General features: G+C 34.8%; 1 protein-coding gene across 4 annotated transcripts in view; it reads left to right on the top strand.

Annotated features, from left to right (window-relative positions):
* Positions 1-17,452, top strand: part of HECW2 (HECT, C2 and WW domain containing E3 ubiquitin protein ligase 2) — a 448,549-nt gene that overhangs the window by 372,040 nt on the left and 59,057 nt on the right. For all 4 annotated transcript variants that reach the window (XM_027563360.1, XM_027563352.1, XM_027563383.1 and 1 more), the window contains 2 exons: positions 10,497-10,580; positions 16,609-16,718. In XM_027563360.1, the coding sequence (XP_027419161.1) occupies positions 10,497-10,580; positions 16,609-16,718 (194 nt within the window). The remainder of the gene's footprint in view (positions 1-10,496; positions 10,581-16,608; positions 16,719-17,452) is intronic.

Here is a 17,452-nt window from a genome sequence, read left to right as displayed (position 1 = left end):
TCTATTCATTAAAAACACAACCTTTTAAGAATATTTTATAGATGAATGGAATACGTACAAAGTCAATAAAATTTTGGTGTTGGTACTTCTACAACATTGTATTATGAACAAGGAACCAAGTACCGTAAAACTGACTTGAGAGTTGAGAATTCCCTTTTGTGTAATAGTTGAATTTAACCAGTAGATCTACTCCCTACTAACCCTGCTGCTGCTGCTAAGTCGCTTCAGTCGTGTCTGACTCTGTGTGACCTCATAGACGGCAGCCCACCAGGCTCCACCGTCCCTGGGATTTTCCAGGCAAGAATACTGGAGTGGGTTGCCATTTCCTTCTCCAATGCATGAAAGTGAAAGTGAAGTCGCTCAGTCGTATCCGACTCTTCGCAACCCCACTCAGTCGTGTCCGACCCTTCGCAACCCCACTCAGTCGTGTCCGACCCTTCGCGACCCCATGGACTGCAGCCTACCAGGCTCCTCTGCCCGTGGGATTTTCCAGGCAAGAGTACTGGAGTGGGGTGCCATCGCTGTCTCCACCCTACTAACCCAACTTTCCTCAAACCGTGATGATAATTATTTCGGACTATAGGTCAATTCCTCCATGAGTATGTTCTTTGAAAAATTTCCTTCCCGTGAGAATAATCTATGATGCTTTTTTTCTGTTCTAAATAAATTGGGCCATTTCCTATTTAGGTCACTAGTAAATCAATAAATTGGAAGTCAAGAAATTCTGAGCTACAAAAGGCAAATGAATGTGTGTCCCGGGGTTCACCAGAATAGAAGCAAACACAGACTCTGACCTTCTGTTTCTTCCCATAACCCTATTTTAAGAGCCCTGGAATTTCGTTATTGTTCAAATTATATGGTTAATTTTGTTTTCGTTTTTAAAAACAGTGCATGCCATTGTGAAATTATCAAATAATACAGAATTTTGTGAAATAAAAAGTTAAAATTTCCAAAAGCTACCTTTCTTAAAACAAACCCCAGTGTTCAAAATTTCTAACCTGTTTTTTGTTCAGTTTTCTAACAGATGAGTTTTTCTGCATTTAATATTGGCTACAATATTAATCTCAGTTAACATCTGATCTACTGGTTCAAAATAGCATAGATTTCCCCTTGCCAATCCTTATGCATTTCCTGTTACAACCTGCCCAGCTCTCTCATCGTTTTCTCCTCATTTGTTTACTGTTCTTTCAGATGTCTGGAACCGATGTGACAAACTTCTGAACTTTGTTTACCAAGTTATATGTAACAGGAAATCTGCATTGAAACTTTTTCTTATGAAAAAATTACATAGGCTCAACTATTGAATTTTTTAAAAATACTTAAGATAATTCACTGACAACCACATAATGTTATTGGAGAGTCCTGGTCTGTTTCCCAACTGGGAGATCAGCATTAATAATGACACTTAAAAAGTAGTAGAATATAGATCTTAAGAGTTGAGGGTCAAAGAGACTTGGTTTGAATTCTGGCTCTGTGGTTTACTCACCAGACTGAATGAGGCATTTAGCTCCTCCAAGTCATAGTTTCCTCATCTGGATGGGGATAGGAGTTTCTAACTTGCAGTGTCCTTTTGAAGATTAAATGAGATAGTATATTTACTGCCCTGGTACTATGTAAGCAAATACAAAGGATACAGTAAATTTAAAGTAGTATTATATTAGTAGCCTGTCCTTCCCTTCTTAATTATATCACAAGGACTCAGTTTAAAGTAGTTTCCCCTAAATTTACTGGTTTTCTAAACCACTCTTCTTAAGATGGATCATATGTATAAATGCCATCGTATAATTCTGTGGGCATAGTTAAAATACAGAAATGGTCTCTTGCATTCCATCACTAATTTCTATGTTGGACAGCTTTCTAGTGTTGCGCTTACACTATGTTCTTTAGGAAACTTTGTTCTAAAATTTTTTACATGTAAGCAATGAAACCAGCCTTGACTGCTCCAGGTTTGCAAAGAGGAATGAGTCTTTTGGTTCAAGATTCAGTGCAAATTACTGAGGGCCAACCATCATGGCAGAGTCATTGACATAACATTTTAGAAGTCATCCAAAGGTGAATTATACCCATCTTCTCAGGCAATAATCTTCTTGTAGATCTAATGAGAGGCTTGAAATATTGTTACCTAGGATAGTAAGGAACACAGATCCTTAGTCCTAGGTCTCTATTCCACAGCTTCTGCAGAAGAAATAATTGCTACTTATGTTTTATGCAAATGGATATGCCAATTTGTAGTAGTGTATAGATTTTTGACATGTACATCAAAATGTACATAATTGTCTAGTTTTCACATTTTCCCTATGTGGAATTTCATAACTATTAATTTTAGAATAACTAGACAGTCAATCACTTAAGGTTAGAAAAGGCCCAAAAGAAAAATTCTCATAGCCAAGGTTAGATTAGATTTGCTTAAAATATTATACCCAGGTATTTGTTAAATTTTTCCATAAATAAAGTTCTTAAATATATTCATCTACTGGATATTTCTCCAAAGCATTATATTTTCTGGCTAACAAAGGATTCAGTTAGGATTTTCAAACCATTTTCTTGCATGAAGAATAACCATGTTTTAGGTATGTCTGTTCTATTATTGATTTTTGCTATATTCTGTTGCATATATCAAAAAAGAGTTAAGCAGAATGGCATCCTTCTTCAGTAGCTCATCAGATGTGGTCTCTGTGTGGACTAAAGTACAGTATCAGGAAGGATTCTAGCCTCAATGCTTTCCCTAAACCCAAGAGAATAATAAAACATTTCTTTAATCATAGAGAACAATGTGTTACTATTTCTGATATTAAAAATGGATTTTAATGAAATCTGATTTTTACATCTACATTTAATTGCAAAATTATTAGTGAGTCTTACAGAGCAAATAAAATATACATAGCCTCTATGTTAATAATGTATTTTTTGTCTTTCTCAATGAATTTGAGTAGTTATGGAAACTGTCTTCAGAAAAATTAATTTGGTTAAAATTAAAATGCCCTTATTTCAAGCACATTGTCCTACATACAAATGGATACTATTAATACATTCCCACTGAATAAGTTATTACTGTCTGTACCTTGAAGGTACATTTTATAGTAAACATTCTTGCAGACCCATCAGAGTGCCATCATACCAAAACTCAGGTATCATATGTGTCTGAATTTTATATTTACAATAAAAATGGCATAATATTACCACCAGTGCTTAAAATGTTTAAAAACATCTTATATTTTTCTACCATATGTTTTATTACACTTATATTCCAAATCAAGTATAAGCTACATGAAATCAACTTATATTTTACTCATTTTATAACTTCTTACTTCTCATAGTACCTCACATCTTATATTGTAAAAAGTGGGTATTTAAGAAATATTTGATAAATTAATCAATTTCATAGCAGTATATTTGGGACTTAATGATAGCCCCTAAAATTAGTTACCTCAAAGGGGTAAGTAACTACATTTCCAGTGTACAAAATCACATATATAAAGATACAGAATCCCTCTTTTTAATAAATCAATGTATGTATCTTTGTATATTCCAATAATTACTTTAGATCCCAGGAAATAGTAGCATAAAATTATTTATTTTAAAAACTTGGCTAGAATTCTCTAGCATGTAGCATTATTTTGAATATTAAGATGAAATTTTGAATAATGTTATTTACTTTTAAAATTACATTGGGATTTTGATGGACATTTTTAAAAAGTTTAAGTTACTTTGCATATGATTAAGATATTTAGTTTTCCATTTTTTCTTCTACAGGTATTTTTCATGCATTCAACCTTTCCATTTCTTACAATACAGTTTTCTTATTTATTTATTTATATAGGCACTGAAAGTTTTGTGTCTAGGTTTTCCAAAAGTATTTTATATTTTTGTTTGTGTTATGAGTGGACTTTTTTTTATAGTTTTTTAAATAATGACTGCCAAATCTAGAAAACTGCTAGTATGATTTTCTGGAAATTGGTGTCTCAAGTTATTTTTTTCATTTACCTTGACATTTTATATCACTGTTAAAAAAATACTGCTGTATCCTTGTCTACCCCTTTACATACTGTTTAACAGACTTGGCCATTCTAATGTTAATGGGTTATATTGTAACCCATTTGTTTTTATTTCATATATATATTTTAAAATAAAATATATGCCTATATAACACAGTTTCAATTCCTGAATATCTTTTCAGTTAAAACACTTGTATCAAATACATAATAAATTATTATAATTCATACAAAAATATAAACCTCTAGCTATACATTTTAGCATAACCTAGATATTCTTCAGAATAATGATGGATTTAGGGTACAAGCTGTTAAGAATGTCTGATTAAGGTGTCTTATAGCCACATGTTTTTTGCATGTAATAACTAAATTCCTTTTGTTAGTCTTAAAATAGTTTTGCTTTATTTTGCTTTACTGAGAATAATGTTTCCCATTATCTGTTAAATTATGAGGATTTTAAACCCTTCATGTGTATTATCTCTTTGGTCCTCACAGCATTAATTTCAGTATTACAGAGAGGCCAGAGTCTTATCTAGTGCGTATCATAGAAGTACTCAATAGGTATTTGTGGAATTAACCAAGATAAATACCAAGATTAAAACAACTTGCCAACAATAGAAGCAGAAAAAGGAATATATGACCAGACATCTAATTTGGCTCTATTTTCAATAGATCATTCTGTCTGTTGAAAAAGGAATAAATAATTATGAGACCTATCTGATAATATACTCAATATTTTGACATTTTTGCATGCTGCTATATAATAGTTCTGTGCTAAGCCTTTTATTTACATTTGTTCATTGAATCCTTTCCATCAACCTATGAGGCAAATACTGTAACTATGCTTATTTCAAGATGAGAAAACAAGCAGAGAGAGTTAAGTAACTCTCTGAATTCTTAGCACAGAGCTGATTTATATCCACTTAGAACAAATATTGCTTCTAAATTTATGACTAATTGATTTCACCTCTGTGTGTCCATAAGCACTGTGAGATAATAATAGATCTTCAAACCTTACCTATGTAATGGGAAGTAGAAAGAAAAGTTGACCTTTCTACTGCTTGGTTCTTACCTCAAGCCAGACCATGCCCTGTGACTGTAATCAGAAATATGAATCATTAGTACTGATTTTCCTTTCTTGACATTACTCCATCAGAAAAGTCATGGGGATTTCTCTAAAATTGCCCTGAGGCGATTTTTCACAACATATATATTTTTTTGAAGGTTTTCTAAACTGTATACAGAAACCTTCTGTTTACAGAAGAAAAAGGTGTCAGAGGATGAGATGGCTGGATGGCATCACCGATGCAATGGACATGAACTTGGGTAAACAAATAGTGAGGGACAGAGAGGCCTGGCATGCTACAGTCCATGGGGTCGCAAAGAATCAGACACGACTGGGCGACTGAACAATAGCAACAACATCATACAGGAAACATGTGTGCAGAGTCTGAAATCCAGAGAGTGTTGTGGTTTAGAGGCATTGGTGCTTCTGATTGTTTTTGATCACATGCCCTACTTTAACTGCACCAAAATGTTGGTTGGTTTCAGTGAGGCTATTTTCTGTGGGAATTCCGGTCTTGAGACTATGTTCCCTTGTCCTCAAATGATCTTCTGCTTGAGTTGATCTTCTGGGGTGATTCTACGCGTTGGGAGGAAGTGGTTACCAAGGTCTGAATTCGACAGGCATTTGAGAGACAGTAATAGCCAGTGACTTTTTCCTGAGATGTCACTGTGTATACAGTCTGGTATCTGTATGAATCTCTTAGTTCTATTAACAGTTGTGTTTTCTTCTGAAGAAGTTGTCATTACCTGTTTTGTACTTCCTGCAGTGGGTTCTGTTTTAGTAAATAATGTTAGCTCTCTGGTTCTCTTTTCTCCACCACAACAAAAAATGGTATAAAGATAAATTTATTCCAAATACTGAATGGACTCAGGGAAATTTGTTTGGAGCCAAATGTATTTTGGTATTAACGGCTCATTTGCCTGGTTTGATTTTGCTAAGCCCTTCTTATGTGCACAGAATAGTGCTGGGTACTGGAAGGCACAGAGATAAAGGAGGAAGGACTTTTGCCCTCCAGAATCTCACGACTCAAAATGAACTGAAGTTATAACTGAGGGCTGTGTGAGAAAGTGCAATGCTGGAGGAAGTGCTGGAGTGTGTTGTAAAGGGTACAGTGAGCAACATGCCCATGAGGAAATGGTCCAATGATAAAATATTCTTTGAATATAATCTTGCATGCTCAGTCAGTCATGTCTGACTCTTTGCAACCCCATAGACTATAGCCCACCAGGCTCCTCTGTCCATGGGATTTTTCCAGGCAACGGTACTGGAGTGGTTGCCATTTCCTCCTCCAGGTGATCTTCCCAACCCAGGGATTGAACCTATGTCTCCTGTATTACAGGCAGATTCTTTACCACCGAGCCAACAGGGAAGCCAATATAATCTTAATTCTCATTATAAACCACTAAAATTGAATAGAATTTCTTCATTAAAGTGAAGGCAATAAAGAAAGAAATTAGAGGATTACCATAGATTTCTTCTAACTCTGTAAATTTATAAAATAAACTTGAGTAAATATATTAATGTAACTTTCAAAAGTCCTTCTAATCAGAGTCATGTGAATCTTCAGCAATATTTCTCAAACTTGTTATGGTTATTTCAGACACTGGGTGGACTCATGGAAATTTTTTAGGATCCACTCTGTTATTTTCCATCCTAAAAGGAAAACAAACATTTCAGATCTACAATAGTGATTTTTAACCATGTGTATTTAGTGAAACAAAATGTGTACAAATATAAAACATGCATGAGCTCCATATCCTTACAGCTTATAAGCTATAAAGCCAAAAGAAATATTAAATTAAGTAAAAACAAAAAAAATAACATTTGAATTAATGATATTGCGAGAAGATTTTGTTTGCAGAAGCCAAATCACCAATGTTGAGACCAGTGTCAGTGGAAAGATATATTTGTGCTTTTTGTTTCACTTGTGTTTGACTTGATTCTTTTAATTTTTGTGTCTAATGGTCTATCATATGCATCTGTGGCATTATCTTGGTCATAATTTTTCTTGCGTAACAAATAGCTTACTTTTATCTATGTGATGAGTCAATTCACTTAATAGTATACCCCCAAGTACAATACTGAAGAAAAATATATCATTAAACATATCCTGTGATGATTCTATTGCCATTTTTCTACTTATAAACTATTTAAAAACTTTTGTTCTTAGAAAAAATCATAACATATGCTTTATTTAGCATTTTTTAAGCCCATTTATTTTGTTTTCTCTTTAGCCTGTGGCAATTTACATATATATTACCTTGCCTTATTTCGTCATGATCATTTAATTTGCAATTTAATACTACCAAAGAAAAGTTTTGTCTTTTTAAATGGTGAAAGAATTGCGTATTAGTAGCAGACAGGTGCAGCTATCATATTTAACATCAAGCCCTGCTCATCAACACTAAAAGTTCACCTCTGATCACTTGGCAACAAGTGTCTTGTAAATGCAAACCTGGGAGTTGAAGTCACTTTGTGATGTCTAGTCATAAATGTCATCCAGCTTGTCCAAAATATGCTTACCTCATATTAGCAGTTTTAATCATCAAAGTGGAAACACAGCATTTTAAAATTCTCCTAGTATTCAAGATCACATCTGTAGATTTCTAGTAGGCAATGATGCCAGTTAAAGAAATGCTGGACCAAAGAATATTGGGCAAATACCTGATAACCAAGGAATAGTTCCCATTTTCCCCCCCATCAGGAAAGATTGGTGATATTTCTGAGGATAACTACACACTTTTTTCTCTTCCTCAGCCTTGATCTTCTTTCTTGGCAGTCAATAAACCAATGCCTTCTTTGTTTTTACCTGAAAGAACTCTATGAAGGAGTTAATAGAAGAGAAGGCCTAAACAGGGCTCAGTTAAATGAATGGAATAACTTAAATATATTCATGTCATGCTGGCATTTCCCATGGACCCTCTCTCTTCCACTGCACCATGAACTCTTTGAGAAAGGGGCAGTATCTTACATCCTATTTGATTCCTGGTATATGATACCATGCCTAGCACATAGTAGGTACTCAGAAATTGTTTGCTGAATGAATGAATATTGACATGAATTTGGGCGAACTCTGGAAGATGGTGAAGGACAGGGAAGCCTGCTGCTGCAGTCCATGGGGTCGCAGAGTCAGACATGACTTGGCGACTGAACAACAACAACAGTGATATGATGTGTATCAAATAACACGTTCCACTGCCTTGTTCCTGGAAGCATATGACCCATCTCTTGTCATTGTGATAAATTAGCTGGCCCTGTAGAGAACTAGTCTCAGCCTGCCTCTGATACGTTCTTAGTCACTTAGTCGTGTCCAACTCGTTGCAACCCCATGAACTGTAGCCCGCCAGGCTCCTCTGTCCATGGGGATTCTCCAGGCAAGTATACTGGAGTGGGTTGCTATTTCTTCCTCCAAGGGACCTTCCCAACCCAGGGATCAAACCCAGGTGTCCCACATTGCAGGTGGATTTTTTACTCTCTGAGCCACCAAGGAAGGTCACACCTCTGTATTTTTTGGCCTAAAGAATCAGGCCAGTTGTCGTCACTGCCTCATAGTTGATATCTGGAGTGATGAGAAGTTTCCCAATTGGCATATTTCCTCCATTGTCTTTCCCTTTCTTTCCCTCACCCTGTCATCTTTCTGACTCAGGGAGCTATGATCTCTTCCTTATCCACAGGATATCATAGGCTCCATACAAGCAACAGTCAAGAGCATGCTATCTTTTTCATCACTCACCCCGTTCCGTGTGGTTCCAGTTAAATGAGTAGAAGAGAGAGTTCAGCCTGTTTGTTTTCTGGTTTTGTTGTTTGCCTAGTCCATTGTGGTGATAGACTAGAGGTAGCTTTTGTTTCTTCAAGATCACAACATATTGTTAGTCACACTTATAAGAGTACTTCTTTGGTCAAGTTCATTTTTTTTCCAAGATAATTTTTTTCTGATTTAGCTTTCTTTAAACCAACTTTTATATCTCTTATCAAAATAGAATTTACCTGATAATGGGCCTTGGTTTCCATCATGTGCTTCAGACATATGATTATAACACGTGAGGGAAAATGTTCTGCTTGGTTTGAGACTTCAGACTGAAATAACCATAAGCAGAGAGGAGAGGCTGACTTTTCTTTTCTTAGTTCCTTTATATATATGCCTACCATTTACCTATATGTATATCTATATCTGTATTTCCAGTAGCTAGCTGCTATATAGTATATATAATATGGCTGTAATATTATATACAATTATGTAAAACATAATATTTATACTGGCAATAAAAGGCAGAAAAGTTGAAAATATCAAAGATTAGGTGCTTCATGTACTAGCACATTCTGTAAAATGGATCTAAGCAGAAGCAGCCTAGGACTAAGCTCAGTTTATCATTTCCAGTAAGCTATGTGGTTAAGAGCACACATTAGTGAATTTTTCATCTCAACAGTTGAACCTTGTCTTCACCTCATTACTTTCAAGCCTACAGGTAAATTAGAATTTGAAATTTGGGATTATAAAATCTAATTAGAACTTTATTAAACTATCAAATAGGAAAACAAGCATCATTTAGCACTTAGAGTAAAATTGTGTATTTGTGTTGACTGTATGTTCCTATCAAAAGCAATGCTTTCAGTACCCAGTTTATGTTCTTAATTTTTTGTCTACTTATCAAAATTGATATGGTGTACTTGGAAACGGCATAATGTAAATGAGCGGAAACAACCAAAAAAATTTATATTGAATTTATATTCATATAAAGAATTGAGATTAACAAAACAGTGACTCTTTAAACAAATGAATGCTGGTGTTATCACATATATCTATAATAAATAATGGTCCAAAATTGTGTTTTGTGTGTGTATATATAAGTATATACACATTTGCACTAGTGTACATATAGTCTGTTTCACCAACTGTAGTAACTGAAGATGTTTTAGGTTTCAGTTATTTGAAAGAGCCACATGCTTTTATACCGAATATATAATTTACAGATAGTACCTACTTCCAAGTAGAAATGTGCTCATCATGCATAATGTAGAGGTATATCCTCAGGAAAACAAATGAATATCCTATTTGGAATAACAAGGAATCAAATGGTCCAGACTGTTACTTATAGTCAAGCCCGCAATAAGGCTTTAACTCAAAGCAGAGACTGAATTTTATTGGTTGGTTGGTACTGCTACCTGTAGTAGTATTTGAGTAGCAAAAGATGAGAACAATAAATTTTTTTTTTTTATCATTGTTAGAAATGGGTGATGCTGATGCTCATGAGGGTCCTCCTTGAAGACAAGGACCACGTTTTACTTGGATGCGTATTCCTAGGGCACAGTAGCTACCACACAATAGGTACCAAAAAAAATGTGGTGACCATTCTTTTTTTAAAAAATGGTGCCTTAAGTACTGAATTATGTTGCCAACGTTTACTACACATATTTGAATTCTTTATTTGCTTGAATAGGGAGAAGATCCAATTTATCCGAACTGAAGGGACTCCAGGATTGGTGCGTCTTTCAAGTGATGCAGACCTTGTCATGCTGCTGAGGTATGTAACGCCTTTTCAAAGTGGGAAATCTCCTATCATCAGGCATTCTGAAGCACTTTAGAAAATAATGTGCTAGAATTGGCAGCCAGTAAGTGCTTCTTTTATTCTAAAAGACTTGTGGAATACTCATGATGGAGATACAGGATACTGATTTAGTGATAAGTCATTTCAGATTTCATTTCTTATCACTAGAATCAGCTTGATTTTTGTTTTACCCTGCTGGCAGAGGATGCAGTATTAGGAAGGGGAAAGAGACCAATGAGTAGAATGTCCCGCCACAGAATAAGGCAGAAGGTTATACCTCGCTTACCGCGTGAGAGTAAAAGAGAGGTTTATTTGTATTTTCATCCAAAATTTTTTTCTCAGAATGTCTTTTGTCCCCTTTTGCTGATTTGAAGTTATTTATTTACTTTATGGCTTTGGGAATTTAAGTTTGGGAAATCAGAGAAGAAAGTTGAAATTTGGTCACTGGTACTCACTGCCAACTTGATAGACTTTCATAAAACTGACCAATTATATTTTCTTTTTTAATGGTTAGATGGGGTTTGGTTTTGAACTTTAGGGGAGTTTAGAATGGAAACCTGGCAAGTTTTTAAGAAACTTTTTCAGTTTTGATTATTTTTCAAATGTAGGAGACCAGAGTAAAATAATATTTTGCTTTACCTAGTGGTTGGGACACCCACTATTATAATCTCCATAGAATTAAAGGGAAGTCATACTGGGCCATTATCAAGCAATGTTTTATTTATTCCAAAGTATTACTAGTCTCATTCATATTATTCATGAGAATCTTAACTCTAACCATTTATACTGCGTGCTTGATTGCTGCCATATTTGTAAAACTAAAGTCAAAAAGTCATTTTCTTTTACTCTACAGTTGGAACATAACTCAAAGGGATATAACCATTTTTCATGGATATTTTCCTTCATTTTATCCTGAACATGACCTATTTGATGGATAAGGGTCACTTCTCAGGCTAGATGCTAACCCTCAATGTGGTGTTTAGGCAGTTCTGAAAGCAGGATGTGGCATGCTAGATATTCATGAAGATTCTTGGTCAATAATGTGGAATATGATGTTTCTACCATAGTTGAGTTGTTGATAAAATAGCAAGTTTTATTACAAAATTCTGGCTGGGATAGGACTCTTTTGATTCATTATAGAAGTCCGTGGTTTTTTATTTAAAGAATTCTACTGTTGGAATTAGTAAAAACAAAAATGATTACGAAACAGAAATCACAATTATTGTATATCTTCTCTTAGTAACCTTTAATGATATAGCCCTAAATATTTTGAGTTACAATATAGTTTATAATATTTGTATGTTGGTAAGCACTATAATTTGCATGAGTTTCTATGTGTTATGTGGTTGAATTTTAAAATATTTGAAAAGTGATTTGTATATAGAGAAAGACTACATTTTTCACCTTTAGGAAAATAGATATGTTTTCTGAAGCCTTTGGAGAAACATGAGAAATTTACTTATATATTAATAGCTTTATAATTATACATACACGTGATAAATGATATTTAATTCTAGTCTTTTACTTCATTTGGATTAGCAAATAAATGATTTTACACTGTAACAATATATTACATGTGCATGCTTAATAAATAATATTTAATGATTATTGAAACATTTTGGGATACTCTCATTTATTTTTTATTTTGCTTTGGAGTTTGAATCATTTCCATCAGTTACTATAAACTCAGGTGGTGGATTTGTTTGTTACATAGATGGAATCTCTATGTCTGTTTTTATACTTTTTGTCTGTTTGTTTTTTCTTTCAATTTAAAAATATTTTCTTGGGTGAACTTTGTAGAACATGAATTATTTTTTAATAAAAATATTTTTATTAATGTATAATTGATTTATGTGTGTGCATGCTGAGTTGCTTCAGTTGTGTCCTACTCTTTGTGACCCTATGGACTATAGCCCTCCAGGTTCCTATGTCCATGGGATTCTCCAGACAAGAATACTGGAGTGGGTTGCCATACCCTTCTCCAGGGCATCTTTCCAACCCAGGGATCGAAACCATGTCTCCTGCAACTCCTGCATTGCAGGCATATTCTTTACCACTGAGCCACTGCTAATGCTAAGTCACTTCAGTCGTGTCCGACTCTGTGCAACCTCATAGACAGCAGCCCACCAGGCTCCCCCGTCCCTGGGATTCTCCAGGCAAGAACACTGGAGTGGGTTGCCATTTCCTTCTCCAATGCATGAAAGTGAAAAGTGAAAGTGAAGTCGCTCAGTCGTGTCCGACTCTTAGCGACCCCGTGGATTGCAGTCTATCAGGCTCCTCCGTCCATGGGATTTTCCAAGCAAGACTGCTGGAATGGGGTGCCATTGCCTTCTCCGACTGAGCCACTAGGGAAGCCCATAATTGATTTTTACAAAACTATATTAGTTTTAGATGTACAATGTAATGATTCAATGTTTTCATTTATTGTATTCCATTTTAAATTATTATAAAAATATTGGCCAGATTTTCTGTGCTGTACTTTATATCCTTGTATCTGATTTATTTTTTTACCTATATACATTGTCTGTTTCTTAAAAAAGAAAGTCATTCCTGATACAAATGGACTTGAATATCAGCAAGCTGCAATATAGAGATGATACAGCTCCAGGAAATTATTCATTTCAAAATAAACCCATGTAAAGTTGTTTTCCAATATAGCTATTATAAACTTAAGACTTATAAAATAACTTTTCTATATTTGTTATTGGTTATTCTATTTTGGCATTAGTGATAAAGAACCTGCCTGCCAGTGCAGAAGACATAAGCAACATGGGTTTGATCCCTGCATCCGGAAGATCCCCTGGAGGAGGAAATGGCAACTCACTCCAGTTCTTGCCTGGAGAATCTCATGGACAGAGGAGCCTGGTGGGCTACAGTCCATGGGGTCATAAAAGAGTCAAACATGACTGAAGCACCTTAGCATGCATTCTATTTCTATTCTGTTAAATTATAAAAAATGTACAGAGCTTATATAGGAAATGATTAATAAATTTGGCTACATTGGAATTGTTAATTTATGTAATGAAAGCCATCACACATAAAGACATAAAGGCAATAAACTAGAAGACTATGTTCACATGATATAAAACAAAGATATCATGAATACAAAAAGCATGCTTTTAAATCAATTTGAAAGAAAATAACCCCAAAGAAAAATGAATAAAGGATATAAAAAGGCATTTCAAAAGAATCAAAGCATGAATAGCCAATAAACTCATGGAAAGATCATAGTAATAATAAAATGCAATTTCAAATAATGAGACACTATTTCATGTTATTCAATTGAAAAAATAAAAAAGTCTGATAACACCAAGTGAGAAATGGGAACTCCATATTGTCTGTATTTGGTGGTATTGCAGTTCTACAACCTCTTCAAAGAACAATTTGACAGTATTTTGTATGGATAGAAAACCTACACGAATGACTGAGCACACTCTGCTTTTAGATATATACCATATGTGTACGTGGAGAAGGAAATGGCAACCCACTCCAGTACTCTTGCCTGGAAAATTCCATGGACAGAGGAGCGTTGTAGGCTACAATCCATGGGGTTGCAAAGAGTCAGACACGGCTGAGCAGCTTCACTTCACTTCATATGTATACTAAGAAACTCTATTATGTGTATACAAGATGATATATACAGTATAATCATTGCACCATTATTGATAAAAGCACACAGTTGGGGGAAAAGTCAGCATTTGTCAAGGAAGTTATGGATAAATACACAGATATATTCATAGATAGGGCTTCCCTGGTGGCGCAGCAGTAAAGAATCCTCCTGCTATGCAGGAGCCACAGGAGATGGGCGTTTGATCCCAGAGTCAGGAAGATCCCCTGGAGGAGGACACAGCAACCCACTCCAGTATTCTTTCCTGAAGAACCCCATGGACAGATAAGCTTGGTGGGCTACTGTCCATAGCGTCGCAAAGAGTCGAATATGACAGAAGGGACTGAGCACACGTGCACAAACATTCATAGAATGGACTGTATGTTACATGGCAGGTAAAAGTAGTAAAGTAGACCCCTTATATAGCAACACAGATGGATATCAGAAATATATTGTTGAGTAAAATAGTTTAAGAATGTAATATACTTATAAATCATTTATATAATTTCTAGCAACACATAAGGCAAAACTATATATTTTTCCTGTATACATATGTTGAAAATTTAAAATTCTGGAAGGATATGTTAAAATCATGATAGAGGAGCTCAAAAGGGACTTCCTATACAATATGCACATATACAGATGTATAGATACAGCTATATATAGGTATATTCACCTCTATAAGTATGTATATATGTTTGAAGCAAAAGATAATACTGTAAATATGTATTAATCCTGGATGATATGTATTGAGTGTTTTTATATTGCTCTCTGTCTCTGTGTTAAATTTTTCAAGTAGAAAATTTTCTCTCTTGGTATGAAAGTTTTCCACATATTGGTTGTATTTAAAGGAAATGATAGGTGTCATGGAGCAAAGGGACACAGATATAGATGTCCAAGGAGAGGGTGCTAATTGCTACTCTTAATTTTGCTGTGAGTTTCTAAACCTTTGTGGTATTAACTGTTTTATGTGGCATTTTTCCTTAGCAATCAACTTTAAATTCACATTATTCTAATGGTTATTGATTTATTGAGAAAGAGAATTGATTGTTTTGGGGCTTAATTTGGTATTACAAATACAGTTACTTGTTGCTTCTGGTTCTAAATCTTTCGACTTTTATAGTTTAAAAGTGGATAGATGGCTTAACAATATGGTATCTAAAAATGCTTTTACTATAGTGGTTTAGCAGACATGTGCAGATGAATGAGGACCAGAAAAGAACTATCAAGATGTTATTGTATTGTTATTAATATAGCCCAGAGTTTCAGCCTTCAAATTACTGACATTTCAGGCTGGATATGCCTTTGTTGCAGGGCACTCTTCTGTGCATTGTAAGATGTTTATCAGCATTCTGATCCCCCTCATTAGATGCCAAAAGTACTCCCTTCTCAGTTATCAGAACCAAAAATGTCCTCAGACATTGTCCAATGTCCTCAGAGTACAGGGGAGGGCAGAATTGCCTCAGTTGAAAGCCATTTCTATAATCCTCAGGAGTTCTTTCCTTAAATCTCTGAAGACTAAACTGCTGCCACCTTTTCTCAATGTTTTCTGAAAACAAATTTAACAGATTTCTGGATTTGACTAACTTTAAAGAAAAACCACTTCTACCTCTTAATTAAAAAGCACAAGTACTCTTACTTAGGTTGTTGATTCTATTTTGTCAAGTGTTTGTATATTTGACAATCAACAGTACATTTCTTTATTATAGCAGTTAATTAAAAGTCTAGGATTTCAAGATCTCAGATTCCTGATTACTATCTTTTAGGAGAGTATTTAGAAATAGAAACTGCACTATGGAGCAGAAAGAAGACACTCGATTGAATAAATCAAAATCCTCATATTTGAAAAATATTATAAAGTCAGAGTAAATAAGAAAGCTAATTATTTAGCAGTTGTAATTATTTTAAAGGTGTTTTGTTATATTTTGCTTTTAATTCTCCAATGAAATGCTGAGTTCTTTGAAGGCCAAGATCCTGTTCTCTATGTCTTGGAATGAAGATAGAGAACATACTTTGTGTATTAATTATGGGTCCTCAATAAACACCATCTCTTGTGTTTGAATCTTATTCACAAGTGTAAAAATGAAAAATCCAGTCTATTTTCAAATGAATACACAAACTCAAACTCATTATTTAAGTGACACAATAGAAATTATGTTGTCCAAAGGTGGTGGGAAAACAGGTATATAACCGCAGGTTTCACAAAAGCTGCAAACAGCCAGCGTTTTGTCCCAAGGATTATCCACAGGAGAAAGGGGACAGATGCTTTCTTTGGGATGTGAACTGGACCTCAGATGGAATGAGCCAAAGGGAGAAATCAGCTTATTCATTGCAGAAACAAAGCGTTTACCCGTATCTTTGGCTAAAGTATGCATTTTGTTTCTTGTCTTTCCCCAGTTTATTTGAAGAAGAGATAATGTCATATGTGCCTCCACATGCCTTACTCCATCCCAGCTATTGTCAGTCCCCACGTGGCTCCCCTGTGTCCTCTCCCCAGAACTCACCAGGTGAGTCCACCTGCTGTGTGCAGTGAATTCTCTAAGGAATGAGCCCTGAAGTCAAATGTTCTGTCCTCCTAAAGGACAGTAAGGGAACACTTTGGGTACATCTGTAGTGTTAGCACAGGTTTCTGTGGCACTTCCTGTCTCTTAAAATGGCTTGTTTCCATGGGGAAACATTTTGACAGGAAGATAATGACATTCCAAAATAGGAGGATAAATATTAACAGTATGAAATACACTGATACAGAATTTACTTTTCATTATGTCATGTGGTGTCTACTATGTCTTAGAAAATATTAAAGCACAAAATACTATGTTAGCTTTTTGGATTTAAAAAATTCTAGTTAGGAGATTGATTCAGCGAATAATAAAAAGAAATCTCCAGTTTCAGAGATAATTTTTTCCCTTCAGTAGTCACTAATTGCATTAGATAGGAAGACCAGAGATTCAGGGACAGGTAGAACATGTTGATAAATGAAATAAACTAAAAATTTTAAGTTTAAATTCTTTTTGAAAGAGGTGTGATGTAAACAAAAGAATGAATGAATGAACGAATAAAAAGTAGGTAATGCAGCTTAGTAAATGAGTATTTTTTTAAGGAAAGTAGTCATGATGTTGACGAAACATCAGCTATCTTTATCCTTATTATAAGCTATATGTTGTTCACACCATAGCAGCTATCAGAATTTAAAACTATTTTAATGGAAATCCAAACTCTGTGTCACTAAAAGTTGCTTTGT

Source organism: Bos indicus x Bos taurus, chromosome 2 (genome assembly GCF_003369695.1).
Source record: "Bos indicus x Bos taurus breed Angus x Brahman F1 hybrid chromosome 2, Bos_hybrid_MaternalHap_v2.0, whole genome shotgun sequence".
NCBI classification, from domain to species: Eukaryota; Metazoa; Chordata; class Mammalia; order Artiodactyla; family Bovidae; genus Bos; species Bos indicus x Bos taurus.
Note: the sequence above shows the minus strand (reverse complement) of the source record. Positions and strands in the feature narration are given on the sequence as shown.